The sequence below is a fragment of the Fringilla coelebs genome, assembly GCF_963513975.1.
Source record: "Fringilla coelebs genome assembly, chromosome: 13".
NCBI classification, from domain to species: Eukaryota; Metazoa; Chordata; class Aves; order Passeriformes; family Fringillidae; genus Fringilla; species Fringilla coelebs.
Window position 1 is genome coordinate 21,861,194 of NC_140039.1, and position 27,827 is coordinate 21,889,020.

The window sequence follows — 27,827 nt, forward strand, 5'->3', positions numbered from 1 at the left end:
ATCAAGGCATGGATGAGCTGTGGGTAAAGGCCTGGCCAGAGGCAAGAAAATCCCTGTGCTAACAGCAAAGTGACACTTCTGACAAAGCAGCAGCCTGGTGTCCTGTGAGCCAGGCCCCTACCCCACATCTGGCTTTGTCAGCAGCCACAGCTCCCATGCTGCTCGTGGGCACCCAGTGTGCTGCAAAGAACACACAGCAGCAGCTGAGCCCCAGAGATGTCCCCAGGCACCCCCAGCACCCCTGAGCCGGGGGGCAGCTGGGCCCCTTTCACCTGATGGCTCAGGAACAGAACCCTGAGCAGGAGCTGCTGGCACCAAGCAGATGTGAGGTGACCCTGATTGCCCCACAGGCTTTTTCTTCATGCTTTTGAAGTATGTCCCTTCCCTGCTCCCTCCTGCCTGGATGACACAACTAGTTTGTTATCTCAGCAGCAAGGCTGAATGCAAACACAGAGCTCCTCCAGCTGTCCCAGTTTCCCATTCAAACCAGTTTGTTTCACCATTCAAGCCCATTCTGCTCAGCACCTGCAGCAAAGCAGTGAATGGGAGAAATCTCAGCTCCTGTGAGGATGAGCAGAACCCCCCTGTGTGCTCCCCCTTGGTCACTGCTTGCACACTGTTGACCCCAGCGTGCCCCTGGGGATGGCCCTGTCCCGTGGCTGGGCTCAGAGCAGGCTGGTCCACAGCTATGCAGGTCAGCCCAGCCCTTGTTAGTCTTTCCTTGTGCATCTGTCACGCTGCTGCTGTAATTAATCCTAATTAGTCACCACCCCTAACACAGCTTGTGACATTCAACCATCAACAACGCACTCCCAAATCTCACATAGGCTTTTTAATCTGATCTGATGTCCACCCACACTGCAGGTCTCACAACAGTCAAATCCTTCAACAGCCAGTGCAGGAACCAACCTGTTAAGAGGAGATTTATGGCAGAAATTTCAAATACAATCATTCATGCTCTGTTGTTTAGGCCTGTTCTTCAAAAAGATGAAATAGAATGATTGTTTAAGGAATAAACCTACTGCAGCATTATTTATGTACCAGTTACAGATACAACCAAAGAAAGCAAATATATTATCTCAATTTTCCAACAAAAGGCAGACTTTATATGGTTTTCTTCATCCTAAAACACAAATAAAATAAATTTTTAAAAAAACACTTGCTGCAGGGCAAGAGGCAGAAGCAACACAAAGACTTTTACTACTCTGCTATGAAAACCTGCCTGAAGAGCCATGTCCCGACTAACAGCACATGATCTCACTGGGAGGCACAGACAACTCTGCAGCCAAAGCGCTCCTCAGGGCAGAAGCTCCCCCATGAGCTGGAGGTTTTCTGCATTCCCCAGCTGAAGGCTGTGTCCAGCCATCCCCCAGGGCTCACGGGGCAGGGAGGCGTCCGACAGACAAGCACGGCCAGCTCAGAGCCACTGGTGCCTGGAAATCACCAACCCAGGGTCTGAGCAGGGCCAAAAGGTAACGTGGTGCCCCAGCCCAGCAGGGAGGGCACTGCAGACACGGGGATCTACTGGATCACACCTGAACAAACAGCCCCAGCAGGGAGGGCACTGCAGACACAGGGATCTACTGGATCACACCTGAACAAACAGCCCCAGCAGGGAGGGCACTGCAGACACAGGGATCTACTGGATCACACCTGAACAGCCCCAGCAGGGAGGGCACTGCAGACACGGGGATCTACTGGATCACACCTGAACAGCCCCAGCAGGGAGGGCACTGCAGACACAGGGATCTGACTGGATCACACCCAAACAGCTCCAGCAGGGAGGGCACTGCAGACACAGGGATTGACTGGATCACACCTGAACAGCCCCAGCAGGGAGGGCACTGCAGACACAGGGATTGACTGGATCACACCTGAACAGCCCCAGCAGGGAGGGCACTGCAGACACAGGGATCTGACTAGATCACACCCAAACAGCCCCAGCAGGGAGGGCACTGCAGACACAGGGATCTACTGGATCACACCTGAACAAACAGCCCCAGCAGGGAGGGCACTGCAGACACAGGGATCTGACTGGATCACACCTGAACAAACAGCCCCAGCAGGGAGGGCACTGCAGACACGGGGATCTACTGGATCACACCTGAACAGCCCCAGCAGGGAGGGCACTGCAGACACGGGGATTTGACTGCATCACACCTGAACAGCCCCAGCAGGGAGGGCACTGCAGACACAGGGATCTATTGGAACACACCCAAACAGCCCCAGCAGGCTCCAGGGATGCAGATGGGCACCAGGACCCAGCCCCTGGCCTGGGACTGCTGGGAAATCAATCCTCCAGCACTGCCACCCACCCCAGTGAGGAGAGAGGCTCTCCCAAAGGATGGGAGGGGAAGGAATGCCTCCTCAGCCTTGCTCTACCAAACGCCTGTGCTCCCCAGGCTGCAGGCAGAACGGTGGGACGGGCTCAGTGCTCACCGTGTAGAGCTCATTGGTGACTTTCAGGAGCTCCTCGTGCATCTGGAGGCCAATCTCCTTGCTCTGCAAGACAAAAACAAGAAGAGGTAAGACTGTTATACTCAAAACATGCGGGTCTAAAATGAAAATACCTCTCAGAGGAATCATAAATGTGAATACACAGTACAGCAAAGCCTCATGCAGTTTCAGAGCGGCTCCATATTCATTTGAGGTTGACGTTTGCCCATGGATCACCCAAACTGGGTTTCAGAGACCATGAGGAGCAATTTCATATAATTTAACCTATTTACCCTGCAAAATAGATGACTCTAAAATTACAGGCAATACTGCTTTGCCCTTTCACTGGTAAAATTCATTCCCAGCCCACAGCCAACTCCCCATTTGGGTATAACACACAACACTGTCCCCCAGTTTGGGGACTGGCAGGGTGTACATCATCCAACAGCCTTTTGTGTTTCCTAGATTGGCATTCTCCAGCCCCACAGCATCACCTGTCAATCTGTCTTGATCTGAAACACTCTGCTGCTCTGTGATTAAACACATCTGCTGCTGGACCTGCAATTCCAGCCAGCGCTGGTATTTCAGAGCAAAGACTACCAGGGCTCCCCAGCACTGGCATCCCAGGTTTACAATTCCCTTGGCCATGACCCACCCCCCCCCAGCTCCTCCTCAGTAACTCATTTTCACTATTCTGACCCGAGTGAACCAAAGAATCTCTGAAAAAGGACATTACAAAATAGCTACACCACAGTTATATAATAAAGTTTCCAGTTTCACAACAGCAGCAGCCAAAGTTCAGCCAGCTGAGGAGACACTCACTGCCAGTGAGGAACTCCTGGCATCCTCCTGTCTGCTGAAATCCCATTACCAGCCTGTGTTTTCCCTTTCCTTGCCAGGCAGGATGAGGCAGATGCAGCTGCCAGCCTCCTACAGCATGGACACAGTCCTTCATGGAGAGGCCACAGCACGGGGAGCTGCCCAACACTGGAGCTTGGCTGCAGATCAAACCAACTCCTACTACAACCCAGCAGCTGGAGGTGCTTGGGATGTGCTCACACTGCTTTCCTGCCTGCCTGTAATTACACCACAAATCTCTCCGTGGAATCGTCTTGGCTAGGAAATACTTATTATAGCTTGAAGATGTGTTTAAACTAAGTATAGACACCCCCCTCCTCCCTCCCCTAAACCAAACCAAAACAACACTGAGCAGTTTCTCCCAGATTTCCTCAAATAACTCCAGGAAGTTTTGTGCACATGGGCAGGGAAAACAACATTCCATCAGGCTGGGTGACAAGAGAAGCCCTTGACACAGAAAGGTCCTCTAATTCCTGTCAATGGGACAACCTACAGACTCTGAAATGTTAATCTGGATCATTAGAAGTCACACCTAAAGCAAAGCCTGAAGCAAGGAGTCTAAAGGGTGAAAGTCCCACCCAGTAACCACAGTGTGTCTGTGAGTTAGTGCCAGGGTACCTGGGACAGCCCCATCCTCAGAGGCCTGCCTGAGCACACTGGTCCCACTCCCATGGGCACAAGGATGATGCCAGTGACCAGAAGGCTGGACCTCAGCCCACAGCCACCAGGAACCCTCATCTGGACCGGAGCCCAGTCCCTGTCCCCTGCCCACCAACACTGATGGTCATCACTGCTCTCAAAAATCTCACTGGGGCTTAATTCACAACAGAGCTCTGATAGATGTGCATCCCCCAGACACAGCCCAAAGACGTCTGGGGACCTCCTCACTCTCTACAGCTCCCTGACAGGAGGGTGCAGCCAGGTGGGGGCCAGATTCTGCTCCCAGAGAACAAGGGACAGGACAAGACAAAGCAGCCTCAAGTTGTGCCAGGGAGGTTTAGGTTGAATATTTGGAAAAAAATTCTTCTCAATTCCTGGAGAAATTTAAAAGCTGTGTGGATGTGGCACATGGGGACATGGTTAGTGGTGGCCTTGGCAGCGCTGAGGGAAGGGCTCAATGGTCTCAGAGAGCTTTTCCAAGCTAAAGCACTCTGTGATTCTAATGTGAGTTATTACAGTCAAGGTCTCCAACAGGGGGCTTGGAGCCCACAGGAGTCACATGTACCCCTCCAGCCATCCCTGCTGCCAGGGTCATAGGCCACTCCTCAAACCAAGGCTTCCCAAAGCCTGGGGACAGGACAGGACAGGACAGGACAGGACAGGCTGGTGGCAGAAGCCACGGCCCAGGCCGAGCTGCAGCTCCTGCCTCTGCCCCGGATTTCCTGCACCGTACAGGGCAAGACCACAGAGCTGTAATTTTCAAACCCAATTTTAGACTCTGAAATAGAGCAACACGAACTGGCTCAGCTGCACAGAGCCAATTGCTTACAGACACTAACCCAACATCTGGCCCCTGCTGCAAAGGGTCAGCAGCATCGCTGGGAGTCTCCAGCATCCAGGAGGGCAGTGAGGATGAGTGAGGATGCTGGAGCCTCTTCCAAGCCCAAGCAAGCGAGCAGCTGAAGGACTTGCCTCTCCTCCAAGCCTGCTGCCTTCCCTTTCTCCAATGGAGAAATTATATTTGTGTACTTACAGGAGACAACACCAAAACATCATTCCAGTTCCTGGGACCATCCACAAAACCTGAACTACAATTTAGGTGCTGCCTTTATGCCTCACATTCCCCCTGAAACCCACAGCTGCTCACTGAGACAGCAATGGCTTCAAGTTAGTAATTTATTAAAACTCCTGCCATGCTGACAAAGTCTGGGGAAGCAGCAGCATGGATGACTGGCAACAGAGAACACTTACTCTAAAGACAAAGACAAGAGCTCCCATCCAGACACTGCTTCTTCATCCAACCTCCATCCAGGACAAAGCAGCACGGGCTGTAATTAAATTCACTGTCACAGCACGTAATTAAATCCCACACTGGGGAAGAAGCCAGCACCCTTATTTTGGACATAGCAATGCTCTGTCTCCAACATGTAATTTCCTGTATCCCATACCTGGAAGAAGCACCAAACTTCCTTCCTTCTGTGCAGCAAAAGGTCAGAGAGGAGCAAACACCTGCCTGGCAAGGGGTGCCTCACCCTGGGTTTGAGTGTGCCAGGACAGCTGTGGGGTTTCATGATGACAGACTGGCCCTGAGAGCAGAGCGAGCCAAACCTCTGCAGTGACACAGCTCAGGGTCCCCACTGACTGCAGGGACACAGCTCAGGGTCCCCACTGACTGCAGGGACACAGCTCAGGGTCCCACTGACTGCAGGGACACAGCTCAGGGTCCCCACTGACTGCAGGGACACAGCTCAGGGTCCCCACTGACTGCAGGGACACAGCTCAGGGTCCCCACTGACTGCAGGGACACAGCTCAGGGTCCCCACTGACTGCAGGGACACAGCTCAGGGTCCCCACTGACTGCAGGGACACAGCTCAGGGTCCCCACTGACTGCTGCCCATTAGCAACATCAGCAGCTCACCCTGATCATCCCTCCTGCATTGGGAACCTGACTCACACTGGAAGCTCCAGGGAAATCTGCCCAACTGAGTTTTCTTCTTCCGCTTTCCTCACAGAATGCCAGAATGCTTTGGGTTGGAAGCGCTCCCAGCTGGACAGAGAGGAGGCAAGCTGGAGCTGCTGCTGCTGGCCAGGGGGAGGACACTGGAGTGGAGAGGGACAAACTGCCCAATTCAGTGGCAGTGACCCCACCTGTGCCAAGCTCAGCCAGGGAAGCCGAGGGAGCAGCAGCTCTGCACCCACATCTCAGCACATGCTGAGCAACTGCTCCTTGGTTATGCTCGCCCTGTAGCCCTGAGCCCTCCCCACCCTTCCCCAGGACTGTTCACATTTACATAATGAATGCAGGAAACACAAAACCTCCTGGCTCCTCATGTCCCTGCATCGTGTCACAGGCCATTAATAAACTCTAGATGGGAAGAATTAAAAGTGACATTTCTGGAAAAAAATGTTACTCTAATTTACCATCAAAGAGCAATCTCCAGCACACCCAGCAGCTGAACCACGACTGCTTTAACCCTTCTGCTGCCGGGTTATCTGCCAGCAGCGTCGCACAGCCCGGCCCCCCTGGAGGAGGGCTTTACCCACCACACTCAAAGCCAAACTGGACACTGCAGTGAACGGTCCCTCCTCTGAGCAGCTTCATATGCTGCAAGGTTGGATCTTCAAAATCCATTTACCAGCATGCTTCTATTTCCACACAGGTGCCCCAGGGTCCCACTGAGCACTACTGTGAAGTGGGAAGTGCAGCCACAGATCACTTCAGACAAGGCATGCCATGGGTTGAGAAAAATAAATAACCTGAATACGCCCAAAAGTGGCAGCTTCCCTGTCCACATGAAAGGCAAACATTGACACAAAGTAAGTCTTTTCCCTGATTTAGCTGAACGTTATTTCCAGGGACAGGTAAGTTCACGGAGCAAACCCAGTGAAATCACAGACAACTGTAAAGGTTCCTCTGGATGGAAAGCAGGTGCTGGCTGTGGCAGGCTGCAGAGAGAGTCACGCCAGCTCTCCTGGCAGGAGATGGAGGAGGGAGAAGCAAGGAGCAACCATTTCTATTTCTATCAAATTTAAGTGTTGAGCCTTAGAAGTTGAAATTTAAGTTCAAAATGAGGGGAGATAGAAGAACATCAAACACAAAGAAATAATTCTGCTGAATGGATTAAATACTTCACCATCCTGTCCTGGCTGAGGATTGACATACAACAGGAATCAGAACACTCAATATATATCCTTGTTTGCAAGCTGGCTGAATTCGTCCTGTGTTTCCAAATGAGACACACCATCCACAGACATGGGCAGGAAAAGCAGAAGCATAGTTTAAACATAAATCTCAAAAACCAGTTCAGAGCAAAATGCAAAGGGGAGGAACATTTTGAGACAGAACCAGACTAACCAACATCTACCAAGTATCCCCATTTCTGGAGGGCAGGAGAACAGGAAAAGGGATGATATCCCATATCAAATCAGCCAACACAAACCTGACCTTGCAATTTAATTTCTAGGTCAGATCTATAAACTAGAGGAAACTGGCCATAAAAACATCACATGAAATTTATACTCCAGTCAGGCTGAAATTTCAAGATAAGCCCCAATTATGAGCCTTCTCCTGTTGGAGAGGCAGGTGCCCTGTGGCTCACCCTGCTCCCTCACTATAGTCCCCAGCTGCCCCTGATGAAAACAAGACCACAGAGCCTACCCTCTGCTGGGACTCTGTGCTCTTACCATACTCCTCACCTTCAATGAACAGCTCTGGTCCACCTGACTGTGTGATTCTCAGAAGTCTCTGATGCTCCTTTTTAATTTGGTTATCATTAATAATTCTGTATCATCAGCACATTTTGTCATCTTACTGTTCAGGCTTTTTCCAAATAATTTTATTAGGAACTGCGCTGGAACTCTCCTTCCGTTCTTTCCTGCCTTTTAACAAATCATTAATCCAGAAAACAACCCCTCTCTACTCTTCAACAGCTCCTCAGGAATTTCAGCTACGGCCCTTTTCCAGTGAAGGCCCTACAACCAGCTAATGACATGATCTCTGGCTCCTGGAAATACCTTCAATGAATTTCTGAGGCATGACTCTTGCCCTCAGGAAGCACAGTGACTCCTTTCTTGTACCTGCCTCGTAGCTGTCATCCTGCTCCTGAGCAAGGTTCCACCCAACAAGCCTGTTCTGACCCGTTCTCTGAAGCCCTCCAAAGAGTCTTGAAAAAAAGTCAGCCTGTTTCCACCTCTCACTTCTCTGGCATTGACACTTTGAGCACCAGGTCACACCTTACACTCTAGACTTGACAGGTCTAGATCTCAGTTTCTTTCAAACTCTAGGACAAATACTGCCTGGAACGACTTTTAGTGACAGCCCCTTGCAAGATCTGCTCGGCAACATCGCTGACAATTCCATTTTAGACTAAGATGCCAGGATGGACACTCATGGAGCAAGGCTGCCCAGTTACCTTTTTGAAAAGCCTGATGACATCCTCGCTGATCTGCGACAGCCGCACGATGACATTGTTCATGAAGATGTCATTCAGGGTGGCGTGGTCTCGGCTCTCCCGGCGGGTCTGCGTCAGAACCAGGTACCAGCAGTTCACAGGGGACAGGAGGTGCTGATCTTTCCTAGACAATTGTGGAAAAGAAAAATCAAAAAGGCCAGGTGAACACACAAAAAGGCATTTTCAAATTAACACCGTCAGCACATCGCCTCCCTCCCCTGCACACAGCCACTGGGATTCAGGTGTGATCTCCTCTCCCAGCTGTACCAGCACTGCCACGCAGGGACGTCCAGTGCCACACAAGCACCTGTACCACACCAGGCCCCCAGCCAGCCCCTTCCCAAACTGGGTGCTCTGGAAGATGGCACAGGAGAAGACACATCCCCAGAAAGGGAGAGAGCTTTTCTCGCTCTTTCCACTCGCAGTACGAATAATACAGTTGTCACTGCTGCAGAAGGGCCCTCTGCCACCCAGTACCCCGTGCTGGCTTTAGTGCACTGAAAAGTGCTCACGAAAGGGGTCTGCATCCAACGCTACCTCAGAGCGTCTGTGTGCCACATGAACACACTCAGGTATGCTGTGGGGGACAGTGTGGACACTGCAGACCCCTGTGCGTGCACACACAGACAGAACTACTGCCTGCAGACAGCAGGACGAGCCGTGGCCCTGGAGGCACCACGATGGCCAGAGCCAGGGCTGGGCACAGCCTGCTGCACACGGCTGCACGGGGACAAAGGAGCACTGCAGGGACTGTGAATCCTGAGTGTCACAGCCTCATCAGAAGAATGACACACATGAGCAGCTGGGGAAGTGGTGCAGATGGGCCTAGTAAGGGCAGGTACAGAGCAGTCTGGAAGATAAAAATGTATGAAGGGAGTCTCTGCACATGGAATGGACAGTGAGGACTCAGCAGGAGAGAGCACTGAAATCAAGCTGACCCAGGTAACACCACCAACAACAGCACTTGTGCCCAGGTCCTTTAGAACAGTGGAGAACCACTTGTCACCTGTGGACACTGCACAGCAGCAGCTTCAGGAATTGTAAGCAATGCAAAGTCCCAATACTGCTCTGAGCTAATGGGTGAGGCCAGACACCCCCTGAGCCTCTGTGGGCTCCATCTCTGAACCAGAGCTCCTTCAATTCTTTGGTGCACAGCGCAGCACCCAGCACCACACAACCAACACACAACAGCCAGATGCCAAAAGGACAGAGAGCATCTGAACAGCAACTCATCAGCAGCAGAGCTTGGCATAAGACAGCAGTAAAGCCTCACACCAGAGAGACCGAGTAAACAGATTAAATGGGATTTAGCAATATGGAATAAATAGGATTTAGTAATGTAACAGCAAAAATCATGGCTCTTGCAGCTGAAACAGGAAAAAAATCACCAGGGGTTAAAGGAAGAAACAGACTGTGAAGAGCCTGGGGCTGGTGAGGAGAAGGGCAGCAAGCAGGCAAAGCCCAGGCTCTCTGTGAAAGGCACTAAACAGCAGCTGCAGTCTTTGGCCACTGAACTGAACGACATGAGTTTCATCTGGAACAAAGGGCACAATTCCAGCTGAGAGACTTTCACAGATACCGCTGGCAGAAGAAGAGACAGGGACAAACACTGTGGCCCAGGGAGGCAAAGGTGGAGAGCTCAGGCTCAGGTGCTGCAAGGAGAGCAGCCAGGACCAGCACCTGGCTCCATGCTGCCAGGGCTGCCATATGGTCCCAGGGCACAGATTGTGCCAGGCACAGGGCACGCACCCTGCCGGGCACACACCCTGCCGGGCACAGCCCCTACATCCTGCTGGGCACAGGGCACGCATCCTGCCGGGCACAGGGCACGCATCCTGCCGGGCACAGGGCACACATCCTGCCGGGCACAGGGCACACACCCTGCCGGGCATGCACCCTGCTGGGCACACACCCTGCCGGGCACAGCCCCTACATCCTGCCGGGCACAGGGCACGCACCCTGCCGGGCACAGGGCACACACCCTGCCGGGCACACACCCTGCTGGGCACAGGGCACACACCCTGCTGGGCACACACCCTGCCGGGCACACACCCTGCTGGGCACAGGGCACACACCCTGCCGGGCACACACCCTGCTGGGCACAGGGCACACACCCTGCCGGGCACACACCCTGCTGGGCACAGGGCACACACCCTGCTGGGCACACACCCTGCTGGGCACACACCCTGCCGGACACAGGGCACACACCCTGCCGGGCACAGGGCACGCATCCTGCCGGGCACACACCCTGCCGGGCACAGCCCCTACATCCTGCCGGGCACAGGGCACACATCCTGCCGGGCACAGGGCACACACCCTGCCGGGCACACACCCTGCCGGGCACACACCCTGCCCTGCCCGTGCTGCCCAGCGAGACCCCGCGCCCCCAACACCGCCAGGAGAGCCCGGCTGTGGCAGGGGACACAGCAACCCACAGCAGCTGCCAACCCCAGCAGGAGCACCAGGTGTGGCCCCACAGAGCCACTTCTGGCCTGGCACACACGGGGAGCAGGGACCAGCCCCCCCCCGCTGCAGCGGGCAGTGGCCTCCACAGGGCCTTGAGGTCACCAGCCAGCAGAATGGCACAAGCCAGTATCCTCACCACAGAGCAGTCACCTCCAAAATGAAATTCTGAGTCAAGGTTGTTTTTCTTTCTATTTTTTTCAGATATTTTCTGGTTTAGCCAAGCTCACAAGTGTGGTTAAACTGAAAAGAAGCTGCTTTTGAAAACACATATTTACATATTCATGGCTTTCACAATTGCATCACTGGTTTGATTCTCACACAATCCCAGGACTCACTTCATATTTCCTACTTCAAAGCTTTGTTTCACAATATTTCCACTAAGGATCTGCCTCCCTCCAACACCATACGGCTAAGCACAGAAAAGGCACATACTCTATTGCAAATAAAGTGCAGTAAACTTCATTTCCTGAAACTGCTTCCAACCCTGAGCCTGCCAGTGAGCCTGCATGAAACACGCAGCACCTGGACAGCAGGTGACTGAGCTACACACAAAAACCAGGGCTACAGACCAGGCCCACCACTATCTGCACAATCAAATCAGTGGCTGAATTCAAGACCCTGCCAAAAATCAAGGGGTTTGACTCCTTCCTAGTCCCCAGTTCCTATTTTATTGCATTGCTCAAGAAGTGCTCAGTAAGTGCAATTCATGCAGCACAGGTCAGCGATGCTGTGGTGGAAGCCTTGGACAGACACACGTCCAGTTCCTCCTGCGGCCCATGCAGGGATGAGGCAGACGGGGTCTCAGCTGACTTTCACTCCCCTTTAGGGCTGCGATGCTACATTCCAACCTCCAGTGCACACAGCAGCCCCTGCCCCTTGCTTCGCACCAGCCTGCCCCTGGGAACAGCCACTTACTTGAACTGGTGCTCTCTGGAGCTGCGGATCTTGGAGGAGAAGCGCTCGGCCAGCTTCTCCAGGCTGCGGGAGTACTCCAGCTCGATCTCCGCCTTCCTGCGGAAGAACTCCTGCAGGTCCTGCAGCAGCTGCAGGCGCGACTCCGACTGCTGCTCCAGGCATTTGAACTGCTCCACCAGCTGCGTTCGGATCTCTGCAGGCACACGGGACAGGAGAGGAACAAAAGACATCAGCTACAGGCGCTGGCCAGGAAGGTTCTCCTCCCTTGTCCCAGAGCAAACAGCACAGCTCTGCGGGAGCTCCCCCCAAGCCCTGGGTGAATTCAGGGCTCAATAAGGCCACGGGATCTGCTTCCCAAGAGACAGCAGAACAGTGCCATCGACCAGCCTCACCTTAAACCTTATTCTTTGTCAAAACAAACAGTCTTACAACACTGAGACCAACCTCAGAGCTCTCAATTGCCTTTTGAAACCAGAAAAGCACACTTCTATCTCTCTGGTACTACCTGAAATCACACACTATTCTCATATAAACTAACGTTTTATTTCTTGATAAATGTCCACGTGAATACCTTCAAGATGGCCAGCACTGACCTTAAGGAAGCTGGCACTGCCATGCACCCTTCTCTCACCCCATCCCTCTGCACTGCCAGGTTTAACAACAAATCCAACCCAGCTTTGGCTCAAAGGCTTAAAAAGTCCAGGACAGACACACCGCAGCCCCCTGTGACCTTCCCCAAGTGGGCTCAGCAGCACTGGAGGTGCCCGTGGAGCGTGGGATGGGCTCCTTGGGCAGCTGATGTCTCCTGCAGCACCTGGGTCCCTGCTGGTTCCCTGCAGGAGCAGCTGGGCTCCAGTGCTGGCCTGCCCTGGCACTGCCAGAGCCCAGCACCTTGGCTGCAAATCCCCCACACGGGGGATGCTGACCCCAGAAAGACAGGCAGGGAAGGGAGCACTGCTCACGGGCACAGCCAGACCCCCTGCCCTGTCTGCAAGAGAAGGAACACAGCACCTGTGGCAGAGGATGTGATGGAAATAAACCTCCCCAACTCTTCCCAACCCTGGGCAGGGTTTCTGCAGCTCTGTGAAGCGCACCTGGCCAGGAACCTCTGCAGGAGCTGCTCACTCTCCTTGGAGCAGCAGCTGAGCTCTGCCCACAGGGATGGGGAGCCCGGCAGGAGGGTGTGTGCAGAACTGAAGGGAGAAGAAAAATGAGACTAGACCATAGGAAAATCTATCCAAACAGAACAATTGGGCTGAGCTGGCTGTGGGGGGGAGCTGCATGGCAGAGGGATCAGAGGAGCTGGAATGGCAGGGGTCACCTGATGGAACAGGTCCATGTGCTGCTTCAGCTCCCCACTACACACCCCTGGCAGAAGGCAGGTGGCACAGCTGAGGAGAAGCAGCTCCTGCAGGTGCTCACCTTGAGACCCTTCACTCCTCCCCTCATGTGCCCAGACCAGCCTTGGCACTTGTGGCCATTTTAGTCTACCTACAGAAACAGCCTCTGTAATGCTCCTAACAGCTGTATAAGCAATCCATGACACACAAGATGTCCTTTGCCTTTCCCTAAGGTTTGTAAGTAGGTCTGTTTTTCTCACTTTGCTCACCTGACACTGGTGAGAAGCCAAGGGCCCCAGCAGAGGAGGACAGGTGAGGCAGAGCAGGGATGCTCAGCACAGCTGCTGCCTCTGCCCAGACAGGATTTTCCCTGGGACTCTGGGCATCTGCTGCACACAGACATACTGACACCAGCCCTCACTCACAGCAAGCTGTAGAAACTCCAAAATGAAGGACAATCCCACTCCACTGAGAATACTAGAGATACCTTCAAAAGTTAAATTCTCTGCTAAAAGAATACAGGAAAGGATGCTAAAATGCAAACGAGGTCTCACAACAACTGGTGTCAGTGCCTCAGTCTTTATTCTCTCTGTTCCCAGTTTGCTGGAGTCCAGCTCTCTCTGTCCCTGGCACACTTTGACCTTTGTCGACAGAATTTCTTTGTTTTTCCTATGCCTGTAAGGTGTTGATTTGACACTTCTAAGTTTCCTTGCAGGAGTTCAGCCAGGTCAGTGCCAGCCCAGCACGCAGAGGCAAAGGACAGGCTATGTGGGCACAGGGAGCTGCCAGCTGTGACCCTAAAGCCACCCAGTGACAAGCCATCACACCAACAGTGGAGATGGGCACTGACCCCAGGGCTGCTGCTGCATGCTAAACGGGAAGGGCTTGTGTAGAAAACAGAATGCAAAGCTGCTGGCATCACCAATGCAAAGACAGACGTGGTAGCAGAGAGAAGGACATTGCTCAGTGCTCCAAGGGAGTCAGCACTCCTGGGGACAGCTCCAACAGCTCCTGCACTGCCTGCAGCCATGCTGTGCCATGGATTCACAGGCCTGCAATTCCAACCTTCAGCCAACTGCCAATTATGCTTTCCAGGGTAGATAATCTTTTCTTCAGCACCAAACCCTAAAACTTTGGCTCCTCAACCGGCATCAGCCACCACGGAAGCCAACCCCAGCAGAAGGACAGCAGGACATCCTGCAGAGCTCGTGGACAGGCAACATATGGGAAGTTCAGGATGGGCTATTAAATAAACCCAATTCTCCACAGGCAAACACTGGTGAAAAGCAGGCAGTGGAAAATCCTGGGCAGTAAAGACTTGCAAAGGTCAGAGCCTAAACTGGCACAGGGGAGGCCAGGGGAGCCAGCAGAGCCTGCAGCGTGTGCTTGGTGCTGCTCAGCAGCACAGCCTGCCCCAGCAGCTGCGGACCGGAGCACCCTCCTCCTCCTCCTCCTCCTCCTCCTCCTCCTCCTCCAGGAGATGGGGTTTTGGCACAACCCCCGCTCCGCAGCCCCGCTCCGGCTGCTCAGACAGGGCCAGACAAAGGCAGAGGTTTCTCTAGCAACGGGCTGGCCAAGGCAGCCGGAGCGGAGCCCTCCCGGCCGCGGGAGCGGGACAAAGCCGGGCACGGAGCTCGGCGCAGCCCCCGGCTGCCCACGGTGCGGGATTATCTGAATTATCCGCCAGGAGAACAGCGCTGTCACGGATCCTCCCGCCGGGCAGCCCGAGACAGCCCCTCCTCTAACATATGCTTCACCCCACTGATTTGTGACAAGTGAGAAAATATGCTTGGCAACAAAAGCCATTATTTTCTCACAACTGGGATTAGACCCAATAGTTCATTGCAAATATAGCACAGCAAGCTGGACTCAGGGAGGATCCAATTCTTATACAAATACAGAACACACTAACAAGGCCATTGGACTCTCAGCTGTTTTTATGCACCCTTCAGAGTATCCGTGTGCTGCCACCTCTAAAAGTCCCGCCCTCTTCATAACAGAAACACCTCGGATGCATTTTCCAGCGCCTTGTCACCCCCTGTGTGACCAGCACACACCGCTTCCCTCTGGCACACTCAGACAAGGCAGCTCCTGGATCCACCATGGAGCCCCAGCCAGGGTTCCAGCAGAGACCCCGGCTGTGGCAGTGAAGCCAGCACAGCCCAGGGCTCTCGGGGCCATGCCCGGGAGCGGGCTCAGTCCCAGGCTGGCGGGGCGTTTTTCAGAGCCCCCGTGTCTGTGGGGCGCTCCTCTGGCACTGCCCTCCCTGCCAGCAGCTCCCGGGGGTGGGAGCGGCAGCGCAGGGACGCAAGGGATGGGGTGCCACAGGACCAGCCACCTTCTGGCCAGGGCTGCAGCCAGAGAGGCTCTGTCAGTCCTCAGCAGGGACAGTGCTGGGCCTGAACAGCCAGGGAGCTGCAGGCCACAGCCCGAAGCATCCCCAGACAAATGCCAGGGGTGCCTCCATCCGCTGTGCGGGTCCCTGTGCAGCATCTGCAGGGGACCTGCAGTGAAAGCAAACAGCCGAGAGCTGCCCAAGCCTCCCCTCTCCTTCCTTCCGTGTGATTAGTAACATCACTGCCTAGACAAAGACAAGAGATACCGCTCCTGGTAAAACAAAGAACAAACAAGACAAGCCTTTCATCTGAAACGAGAGCTCCCTGTTAAAAAAAAAAGAGAAAGGAAAACACTTCTCTCCAGCATGAAAACAACTCCTGTGGCACTGGCGTTTTTCAGGTATTTTCATGTGTGTCTGTAATCCCCAGCCAGTGCTGCAGCACTTTGTGTGCACAGCCCCAGCTTGCCCTCGTACCCACACCAAGTCTCCACACTGTGACTTGCTGGGCTGTGAGAAAACAGCTTCATCTGCAACCACTCAGAAGGGAAGTGAAAGTCTAAGATATGGTATCTTGAACCCAGTGACTTCTTCCCTCCTGGGAAACTCCTGCCCTGGAGCAGCCCCTGGTTTAATGCAAAGGGCAAAGGAAGATGAGAACAGCCCCTCAATGTCCAAGCAATGTCCAAGAACAAGTACCACAGCTCATAGGGTGACAATGAAGCCTTGAAACGATTAATAATAAGCTTAGCAAGCGCAAGAAGAAGGCGGCAAAGCTCTGCCACCGAGAGGCACAGCACCAGCAATCCCACACACTGCTCCTCATGTGGTTCCCTTCCCTCTCCTGACCTTGCACACGATGGTGGCCGCTGCTGCTGCCAAGGTGGTGGCATTTGTCATATACTTTGATACTCCAAATCCACAGGAGCTACTGACAGCAGATTTCCCCTAAAAACTGTCTCTGAATGCAGATGTGAAAGCAGCCAGCCTGGCTCACGAGGAGGCAGCAGGGAACAATAAGTGTTTGGGGTGAAGCAGAGCACCCAGCTCCCTTCCACAGGCAGCACTGCCTGCATGACAGCCCGTGCTCCTGGGACACCAGGAACCAAAAACCCACCAAAGGAATCCAAACAGTGGTTACTGTTAACTTCAGCTGAGCCTCAAGGCCAAACTTCCCACAAATCAAGAGTGCGAACAGATATAATGGTGTGCTGCAATTATGTCCAATTTAAGAATAGAAACAGCACTTCAAACCACACATCATGTGTGCCAGATGGGAAGAGAGCTGGCCAGAGAGGGCCCAGATCGGGCACCAATGCCAACCACAGCTTCCCTGGCTCTGGGAGCAGCTGGGCAGCTGTCTCTCCAGGGTCTCTCTCATCTCCTGGGCAATGCTGTCCGGGGATGCCATGGTCCTTCCTCTCTGACACTAAGGAGAAGGCAAACCTGCTTGCAGAAGAAATCCTCACTCAGCATGGGAGGTGGTTTGTTTCACTCTGCACCACTCACAGAAATGAGTCAGACTGACCCAAAGTGGTTCTTTTCCTGTGAAGAGAGGCACGAGCAGAGCTGGAGCCCGGCAGCAGGTACTGACCCACATCGTTGGCAGATGCTGGAGATGGGGTTGATCCTCACTTTGGAGTTGAGGTTTACCACAGGAGTCGTCGCTGGGACCAGACAAGCTTTGGAGGCTAAATTTAGGCAGCAGAAGTGCATATTTTCATGTTTTCTCCTGCCTGGCACAGAGCACAGCAGGCTATATCCAGAGAGGGCCCAGCTGGCAGTGCCCCACCCTGGATGTCTCCATGGCCCTGCCACAGGTGCAGCCCCTGCCCGCAGGTGCAGGGCACGGGACCACGGCAGGCACAGACAGCTCCACGCTGCGTCCCCCTCCAGGAGCACCCCGAGTTCCAGAGCCACCCCAGCTCCCTGCTGCGCTCAATCCTCGTGTGCTCAGGCTCAAGGTTCATGCCAGCAGAGGGGTCTGTGCCAGCCCACCCAGGGACCCCGACCCCAGCCCCAGGGAGAGGGCTGCTGTGGGGGAAGCCCCTGGCCTGGGCTGCAGCATCCTCCCCCTCCTCCTCTTCCCACAGCCCCTGGCACCTCCACGTTTCCTTGGGAACAGGGACTTGTCCACTTGTAATTCACAGCCTGAACTGGTCACATCTGCTGCCACTTTTGTCTGACTGCAAGCAGCACCGAGGGAGTAAATCTCATTTATTGTCCCTACACCCTGCTGTCTGGCTATGTGGCCCTGCACTGATCGTGCTGATCAATGGGAAGGAGAATTTACAGGACTGAAGTTGGAGCGAGACCCCAGAAATGCTCATTAAAAAAAACTTGGAGGAGGCTGGGGTTGGTTTTGTTGTTTGGGGTTGGAATTTGGGTTTGTTTGTTTGTTTTAGGATTTTTGGTGCTATATTAAAGATGCCAAACTTTAAAGAGGTCCACCCCAAACCTCCAGCATTCCAAGATCCCTGGCAATCCCCTGCTTGCTGCCTGTGTCTTTTGGGGAACCCCTTGTGCCCCACAGCCCCACTTCTGCCCAAGGGAGCTCTGTCCCCAGCTGCTCCCCAAGCAGGCACAGACAGAGAAGGGGGAAGGCAGAACTGCTGCCTCTGCTGAGTTTGTGCCTCCTCTGGTTTTGCCTGTCAGGAATACAAGGGATGCAAGAAAGCATTAAAAAGAAAGAACCAAACAGATAGATCTCTTGTATTTGTTCATGATTTAAGAAGAGCACAGGAAGCGTCACAAAACCAGATGGTGGCTTTTTCCCCAGAGAAAACAGCTCTTCTGACTGCCCTCCTGCACAGCCGGCATGAGCTCCAGATCCCTCATCTGTCCACTCGGGAGGCACCGGGATGGGCTGGAGAAAGGCTTTCACCAGCTGAACGCCCTGAAATGATGTAACCGATGTAACCGGAGCCCTGGGCTTGGAGCTATTTAGATGCAAAGGGGAATGTATTCAAACTGGAAAAGAAAGAACTGAACAAGTATGTGAATCCTGCCCTGAGCCACTGAGATGGAATAAAGGAGAAGATCATTAAATGGTTCACTTCAGCACCTCACATTCCTTAATCCAGGCATGGAAAGATTTCACAGATCATTAAGAGAGCAGAGCTTCGCAGACAGTTCCTAGAGCCAGCCCCTTGTATCTGTGCAAGTTCCCCAACCCCTGTATAGCCCTAACAGGATCAAATATTATACACACAAGTCAGATCAGATTACCCAGCAGTGCCTTCTGGCCTGAAAAATCTGTGCATTCATGGATCCAGTGAGCCAATTCTCTTCCAGAGTAATACTTTAAATGCATTCCAAACACAGGATAATTCCTTTTAAGAACTTTTCATCTCACATCTCAAAGTATTCTATAAGCCTCAACATCTTCCAGAAAGAGGGACAGATTGGATTACAACCTAATTTTACAGACAGGATAAAACAAGTCTTTCCTTGGGCATCTCTGCCATTGCTGTTTCCCACTGTGCCTTTCTGCAGTGAAGATGGGCCTGAACTTCGTTTCAAGGCCAAACTGCTCCCAGTCTGAAGGGACACAGGAAACAACAGGAAAAACAAATTCCAAAGCAGTAGACTCAAACTGAGGAACCTGTAGGAATGGGCAAGTCCAATAGCAGCAGTTGCCCAATTTCTCTTATTTGTTTGATTTAATGTTCCTAAAAATATCACAGGCAGCTGGCTCCCTGGGACCTGTACCTGGCATGGCCAGCTTCATTCACACTGTGCCTCTGACCAAAACCTCCTGGGCATCTCCAGGCCCTGATCCAGCTCCCTGCTGTGCCTCCAGACCAAAACCCCTGAGCATTCCTGGAGCCTGATCATGCTTCCTTTGGAGCATGTCCTCATCACCCAGAAATGCTGTTCTTCCAGGTCCCCTTGGCTAACTATCTCCACTGTGCTTTTTCAATTTCAGCACAAGGACATGGCCAAAGGCAAATGCAGATGCTCTGCTCCCCGCCTTCATCAGCACTGACCAGGAAAGCCTCAGCTGCTGCCAGGGAATCCACAGTGCTGCTTCCTCCAGAGGCTCTGCCTCAGAGACCAGCAAAATGTCAGCCCAAGGCTGACACTGCTCTTCACACTCCTTTCCAGAAAAAGCACAATATTGGAATAGCAAGGGAAAGCTGTGCCGTGACCAATGGAAGTGCATCACCTGCCACCAGATCCAGCCAGCCTGGAACTTGCAGGCAGGAAGCAAAAACGTAGGGAGGGATTTCACCTTCCCAAGAACCAGCACAACCCTCCCCAACAGCTGCAAACGCAGCCTCAGGCAGCACCAGCGGTCCTGGGGTGTTTCAGGGTGAATAAAGACCTGCAGAGCCTCACTACTGCAGTGCAGAAGGATGGATATTCACACAGATATTCAGGAGATAACAGACATGCAATGGAGCACCCAGCAGCTGTGGGGAGAGTGTCTCCAAAGGGCTTTCCATACCAGGATCCAGCCCAGTACTTCACAACCTCCTCACGAATTCATCATTTACTATAGACCTGGAGCAAGTTCCAGACTGCAGACAGCTTAGCTTGAGGCTAATAATATGTTCCACATTGGGATCACTGGGTTGTGCAGCTGCCACCCACAAAGCAGAGATTATCGCCCTCGCCTGCTTCATTTCTTCAGTACGAAGTGATTGTGCTCCTGCCTTCTACGGAAGGGTAAATCAGCATAAAGCATATTGTCTGCTCTCACCATCTTCCCCAGCATCCCATTTATTAGTGGGTGCAGAACCAGATGGTTATAGATAAACAACATCAAAGAAAATACAGAAATAGTAGTACAGGAGTGTTAAATTCCCACCCAGAAATAAGAAAGGGCATTAAAGGTACTTGGGCAGCTCCAGGGGAAGCGAGCCAGCAGAAAAATACAATCCATATGCACCAGTGTGCACAGCTTTTCCTGAAGCACTATCAGGACAGAAAGGGCTCCTGCAGCTACAGCTCTGGCTAAAGTCAGCTGTCACTGCAGGTGTCCATCACTTCCAGAAAATAATCCCTCAGATATTTCACTTGATTTCCTTGGTATGCAGAGCAGAGCTGCTGCAGCGCTGCTCCTGCAGGACTCTCCTGCCACGCCTGCCTCGTGTCACAAGCATATGGAAGAGAAGATATAGATGTAAACATTCCAGCATTCCTTCTGTCAAAGCGCTGTTTTCTTGAAAAATCCCCTCTTTGTCTTCTGCTCCCACTCTGATGTGCAGAGTTCTCCAATTCTCTGAATTCACATCCCTTCATACAAGGAAAAGTACGGGGCTTGCAGCGTGGCTCAGACACCAGCCAGGTTAACACGGCCACTGAAATGAAGAAATGCACCATCCTGGTGGGGGGAGCCAATAAAGGCTGGCATTTGTTTATTTATGTTTACTGTTACTGAGGGGCAGCCTAAGCCTTGCTCAGATCTCCCCGACAGGGTCAGCTGGCATGTGCCATGGGCTGCTGGGGGAGGAGGCACCGTGGGATGTGCTGGGGCAGCCTGTGCCCCTGGCAGGGTTTGGGAGCCGTGCCTGAGCCCTGGGCTATGGACACACCTGCCTCTCCTGTACTGCACTGCTGCCACCCTGCTCTGCCTTCACCTGAGCCCGTGAGCTGCACCCTGCAGCTGCAGCACACCACAGCTCCTGCATTATCCACCTGCAGTGGCTCTGCTCTGAGCCCTGGGCTATGGACACACCTGCCTCTCCTGTACTGCACTGCTGCCACCCTGCCCTGCCTTCACCTGAGCCCGTGAGCTGCACCCTGCAGCTGCAGCACACCACAGCTCCTGCATTATCCACCTGCAGTGGCTCTGCTCCAGCTGGCAGCAGCAGTGCTCACCCACAAAGGCCACACTGCTGCACAAACCCAGGGGCTCCCACGGGGACAACACTCAGCAGAGAGCCCAGTCCTTTGCATGCCACAGAGCTGCTGTCTGCCTCTCTCCTAGCTCCTTCCTGAGCAGATTGCTAATTGCTCCTGATTTTTGCTCTTCTAAAATAAGCTCAGACCGCAATCTGCATAAATGCTGCAGAAAGAGTAATGAACTGCCCGCCCACCTGAAATTCAGACTTGAGCAGAACACTCAGGAGACAGAAGTATGGAAGGAGCCACCAGCAACCCTCACCATGCCACTGCCACCCCATCTGAGGACAGGGAGAGCAGGGGGGACATAGGGACTGTTCCAAATAAAGCCATGGATTTCTACCTAAGCTAAGGACTGAAAACAAAGACTAGATGGAAGCACAAGAAGCACTGGATCATTCTGGCAAGTGGGGACAGCAGAGGGAAGCGTGTCACTGGGCACAGCCCTGCAGGAATCGGAGAGCAGAGAGGAATTGAAAATTAAACCCGTCAGCCCCTGGTTTCTACCATTCATTTAAAAAATACATGGCTGCAGATGTCCAAAGTGTAAAAGGAAGCAATTACATACACAAACCTCCCCACAAATAAACATCTCATGTCTTTATCACCAGATAATCTTCAATTCCAAAAGCACATCAGAACATTATTTTGCCCTTAATCTTCCTGAATTGTCAGCTGTGACCATGCCACTTCCATGCACATCCCTGACCTGCAGCATGCAGGCACTGCTCCCCTGCTTCTGTATCTCCCAAAAACACCACACAGAGACAGTTAACACAGACTTTGTTTTAAAATTCTGTTAAATTAAAGGTTTGTTTACTGTGAACTCCCCCTCCAGAGTGCTGGGAATACAGATGCAGAAGCAGCAGCAGTGCTTGCTCCAGTGCAGGTGAAGTGTCTGTACACCTGCACAAGCTCCCCCTGCCACTGAAGCACAGCTCTGAGTCACCTGTTCTGCTTTTTTCTTCATCTAAGGGAGAACCTATGAAAACCAACCATTTAACTCTAGACTAAGCATCTGGAGAGCACCTTGTAATTACCAGTTCTGGTTCTCTTCTCTCTGACAGCTTCTCAAAACACGTGTGGATCCTGGTACCTCCCAGAGCTTCTCCACTCCCTTCTTCCCCGGTGGCCCCCCCAGCTGCAGCTGCTGCATCAGCTCTGGTATTTATAGCCCCTCTCTGCTGACTCACTACTGCTCCTGGCTTATTTACAAGCTGCTTTAACTACATTTACTTTTGACAGTGTCACATTTATCTCTCTCGTGTGTAATTTTGACACTGTGCCCTTCCAAAACTCACACAGAAGAGCTGTCCTCTGCCTCTCTGTGCGGATGGGTGGGGATGTCCAGAACTTCCCTGCCTTCCACTTTCGTTCCTTGTCCTTGTTCGGAGTTCAGAGGAAGAGACCCTGGCTAAATCTGATAGAAACACTCTGAGTCAGGCAGGAGAGCTGAGGTAACAGGGCAGCCAGCTCAGGATGTCTGCTCTGAGGCGAGGGCAGCTGAGCTCATGGGCAGCTTCTCCCCAGCCCTCCCCCCGGGTATCCTTCCTTCCCTCCGGCCTTAGGATGTCCATCCACACCATGCTAACATTGCCCACACTAACTCCACCCAGCTGGAAAGAGATTACAGCAAGCAATTAGTTACAAAGGGAAAGGAAGGATTTGATATAGGCTGGTATAAATACACTAAAACACAGACTTTAGGCAGCAGCAGCGCCTTACTCATATCACCATCTTTTAATGTGTTCTTGTTACCTATGAGTCTGTATTCCATATGGAAGTTGTTTTACCCCAGCCCTCCAAAAATCCCCTTTTGAAATGCTGAGTTTCTCTGAGCAGAAATCTTGAACTTCCTTGGCCCTGGGATCATTTTGAGGGGTCAAGACCCTCAGGCAATTTTAGCACATTTTTAGGATGGGACTTGACATTGGAACAACCTTATAAAAACACACGGAACTGATGCTCCCTGCAGTGACCGACAGGATCTCAGCCCACTCCAACACAGCACCACACCTGCAGTCCCTCTAAGAACTACTCCCTTTCTCTGCTTGACCTGCACGACCAGAAAAGCTGCTTCTCCTCATTTGTCAGCCTAAGAGTGAAAAAGAAAAATTACTTTCAAAAGTGTTTCTCTATCACTCCTGCATATAACAAAGCTCTCGCTGACAGCTTGACAAAAATCTGGCAAAATGTTTTCCAACTGATTTAAAAAAAATTTCAAGCACAAAGCTGTTACACAGAAACCTCACAGTTATCAAAATACACACTGAAATGACCTTAATAACAAGGAAGAGCCAAGCTTAGCAAGAGAACTTAATGGTCTTGATATTTGCTTTGTCCAAGTAGCCTGTGGGCTCAGCTACTTTAACATCATTTCTGGAGCCTACATAATACATGTGCAATATGTTACACTTTGGGAGCATTCCAAACACGCGCTCTCTCTTCTGCTCTAACCCTCCTGCATTCAGGAGGCATCAGCCACAATCTCACCCCCTGAAAATGGCAGAACAGGCACAGGAGTGCAGCTGCCCACCCCAGGCTCCTCCTCACGCCTCTTTGTGCTCCCTCTGCTATCATTTATCCGGAACAGCAGCACAAAGGGGCTGCAAACAGCAGCACACAGAGGCACCTCTCACCTCTGCCTTCCAGACACCCAGGGGACCCCAACTCCTCCAGAGGCACCTCTAACCTCTCTGCCTTCAGGACACCTAGGGGACAGCTCCTCCAGAGGCACCTCCAACCTCTCTGCCTTCGGGACACCCATCACCACCCGCCTGCATGAACCCTCTGAAGAGCTCCTTGAGCTCCTCCCAGAGCCAGCCTTTCCTTCCTTTGCCCCATGTGTTATTCTCATTCTCTCCTACACATCCAATTGCCCATTTACGTGATTCTGAGCTATGTTTAGCACCCTCTCTTCACTCAGCTAGAGCTGAACTGGAGCCTAAACCTCCCCACCGTGAAATGCCTCCCCTGGTCTCTCGAGCAGGATGAGCCAAGCAGGTGTGTGGGCAGACAAGAGGCAGCCTGCAAAGGTGGGGATGGGTCTGCTCTCTGCGAGCACAGGGGCAGCAGTCAGCCTCAGCACATTTGGGGGTCAGCCCAGGCCCCCAGACCGTGCACAGCAGTGTACCTTAATCACACGGGGGACAGGTTTCCTCCCTGCTCCTCAACCAGCTCTGCCCACCTTGGCACAAACCAACAAACCTGCCCACGTGAAGAGCTCGCCATCAACACTCAACAGCACTTAATGCACTAAAGTGCCCCCTGGAATTGCACCTAATGCTGCCAAGGGGTAAGCATGGCATAATCCAAGGAATCCTGAGGTCCCAGATAGGGGTTCTCATGAGTTCAGACCCCAAAGTGAAAGAAAACATTCACTATCTTTTTGTGTTAAAGTATTCTTTGCGATTGCATATCCATGCTTAGCAAATAATTTATAAATCAAATGAAGTAGCAAAGCACCGCTGCTAGAAAACTGTATTTTCCTCTTGACCTTAAGCTGTAAACAGATTCCTTTAGATACAAAATTTCAAACAAATAAAGGTGGCAGCATGCTGTCACTGTTCCTCACAGAAATTCCTAATTTTATGATTCCATCCTGCCATCAGTGCCAGGAATAAACAGAAGTCTCCAACACTGCAGTAACTGTGTTCCTCCTTTAACACAAGCCTCTGGTGGAACAAGTCCCACTCTATCACACACATTCAGAGCGCGTCCTCATTCCAATCTGACAGCACAAAGCTGAAGCACTGATGAACTCAGGGGCTCACTTATTTAGCCAAAAATAATGCATGTGGAATGCGGAACAGTGCGTGAATGATGCGCAGCAGAATCCACAGAGCCAGCCTGAGCAGCATCCCAGTTTCATATCTCCTGACAACACATTATTCCAGACTAATAGAACTGACACCCACCCCTCCCTGCGCATGAAGTGTGTAACCAACCCCCTGCAAATGTTCCTCAACAGAGATTTCTTCTCAGTTACTAAAATTCTGACACTGTCAGCAAAATAATCCTGGAGCTATATCTGCCACAGCTCACTAGTGTTTGTTTTCCGTGCAGGAGCCATTCCTTCTGTGAGACACTCCCAATGAGGGATGGCTTGTGCTCACTGCAAGCAGCCAATATTGACTGGAACCACACTGGGCTGTGGAGCTGCTCCTGCCGAGCAGCACCAGCTGAACAACACTTGTACCAATCTGCACAGGAGCAGTTCCAGGCTCCTTTGAAAAACAGAGGAATTTATCTCCCTGAATTGAGAAAACCAGGTTTTAACCACTGAAGCATCAGAAACCCTAGATATGCTTGCTGCTCTTCTCCTCCAAAACGTGTATGACCACTGCTCAGCCTGTCCTCTGACCTGAACTGAACCCTGCCTTTTCCTGCCTTCTCTAAGGATTACTCACTCCACATCTCTGTCTCCCAAGGCACTCTTATTTCATCACATCACATTTGGCTTTCAGAGCAGCATCTGTAAGCCAGAGCAAAAGAACACAGTCAGTACTTTTAGGCCACGAGTCCCACGTGACACTTGGATTTTCATCTCCATTGCCTAGCTCAAAGTCAGAGAAGACTCACCATGACTGAGAGAGTAACACTTCACAGCCCTGCTCAGGTGTGTGACCCTCGAAACACGCCCAAGATCTGACTGTACTGTCAAGACCCTCTCCCCTGCCAAAGAAACACGCTGGCCCTGGCCATGGAGAAGACTCCAGGGCTCTTCCCTGTGGCTGAGGGCAGACAAGAATCTGCTGTATCCTCCAAGCTTCACGTGCTCCCTGATAATAAAACCACTTGAGAATTTAACCCTACATGTGCACGGATAGGCAAGGCACTTTGGAATGGTGAAATGACCTAGTGCGTGGTTTTGTCTGCTTTCATGCTGTGCCCCCCAAAATGATGTTGCTCCTTTCTGAAGGGACACAGAAGTGAGACAAAGAGCATGAATCAGCTTGGGGTAGGGAGCACATGGTGGCCTTTAGCCACAACCACCAAACTGGGTTCCAATGACTGCAGTCTGAAGGGAAAAGCTGACAGTGTCTTGACATGGTCATTACGTAAAATACACCCTTATTTCTTCGTGCCATATGCCTTTGATGCATTATCATTCCCACTCTTCTTGATTGCTTTTCAAAAGCCATCTAAATTAATGTGAATTGGTAAAGGGTAATTATTCCTATGAATAATCAGTGTATGCTAATAAATGCAAAAATAGGACAAAATGCTAAGTTTCAGCAGCACTGACTGTTCCTATCGATGACGGTCCCTGATGAAGGGGACAGCAGGACAGGGAGGACAGCTGCGTCCTTCCTGCAGGAGCACAGAGCTCCTCTACTCTGCAGAGAAGCACAGCTCCTGCTCTTTGTCTAAAGCACCATCTTGCCAAAGACTGGCTGGTCTGCTCCTAGCAAAATCCTATAGCAATCTATATTAATAAAGATCCAGGATACTACAAAAAGAGAAAGAAGATATCCCCAAGAAGAAAAAGACAAAAGATATTGCCAACAAGAGGACTCAAGCAGAGGGTTGTGTAAGTATTTGTCATCAACTCCCAGTGTGCTGCTCCACTGATGGCTGGGCAGAGCTTGGTGCCAGCACACCCCGGGTCCCTCAGACCCCACCACCAAATGTGACCCCACAGGCTGTGCCCCAGGCAAGCATCCAACATTCATTTATCACCTCCAATAAACTACTGAACTGAATGGCGTCACACAGCATGATTTAGGGGCCTCCACACACTCATTAATTAAATAGCACACAAGAACAAGGAGAAATGTTTAAGCCTTCTCAGTAATGGCAGGAAACTCCAAGTGAGAACTAAGATCCTGCTCAAAATAAATGGCCATTTGGAATTCTCTGCAACTTGCATTTGCTGCCTCCTCAAAGTCACAGCGTACCTTCTGGCAACATGATGGGAAATGCATTAGTGAGTTACAAGAAACATTTTAAATCCAGTTAAGAGACCAGCCCACCATTATTTTTATTAGAGTGCTTTTTAAGAAATGTAACTTGTAACAGCACAGCGAGTCTAAAAAGGCTATTTCCCCACCTTTTGGGGAAAAAAGACTTCCCTTTCTGTACTTCCCGAGACTCCTGCTGCCTGTGTCCCCAGCCTCTCGAGGTCCCTCTGAGCAGCAGCACGATCCATCACCACGCTCAGAACACACAGCAGCTCCCCTGAACACTCCAGCTGGAGCACTGCCAGGCTGACTGCTTGCTTCACCTAGGATACAGCTGGACTCCCAGAAAAATGTTGTGATTCCTCTGGAGCAATCTTCCCAGAGAATCCCATTTCACAAGCACCAGGGAAAACGCAGGAAAGAGTCACCTCCTTCAAGCACAATAAAATTTAGTTTCAGTACTGGGACAAAAGTATCAAATCAGTTAACAGACTAGCCAGGGAGGATGTCAGACCTGCCAGCACTGCAGGATTTTATCTACGACTAGAGGAGCATATGTGGAAGATGCGTGCTCTGCCAGAAGACACAAAGATACAGAAGAGAGGCGTTAGG

At 51.9% G+C, this 27,827-nt stretch overlaps 1 protein-coding gene across 5 annotated transcripts in view; it reads right to left on the reverse strand.

The window, feature by feature from the left end:
• SRGAP3 (SLIT-ROBO Rho GTPase activating protein 3) overlaps positions 1–27,827 on the reverse strand; it is a gene marked incomplete at its 5' end in the record, with an annotated part of 71,735 nt that overhangs the window by 29,590 nt on the left and 14,318 nt on the right. For 4 of the 5 annotated variants that reach the window (XR_014616488.1, XR_014616489.1, XM_084214593.1 and 1 more), the window contains 3 exons: positions 2,440–2,502; positions 8,368–8,530; positions 11,788–11,980. Coding sequence is in view for 3 of the 5 variants with exons in the window: in XM_084214593.1 (XP_084070719.1) it covers positions 2,440–2,502; positions 8,368–8,530; positions 11,788–11,980 (419 nt within the window). Of the gene's footprint in view, positions 1–2,439; positions 2,503–8,367; positions 8,531–11,787; positions 11,981–27,827 lie in introns of those variants that run through there. The other variant, XM_084214594.1, reaches the window with a different exon arrangement.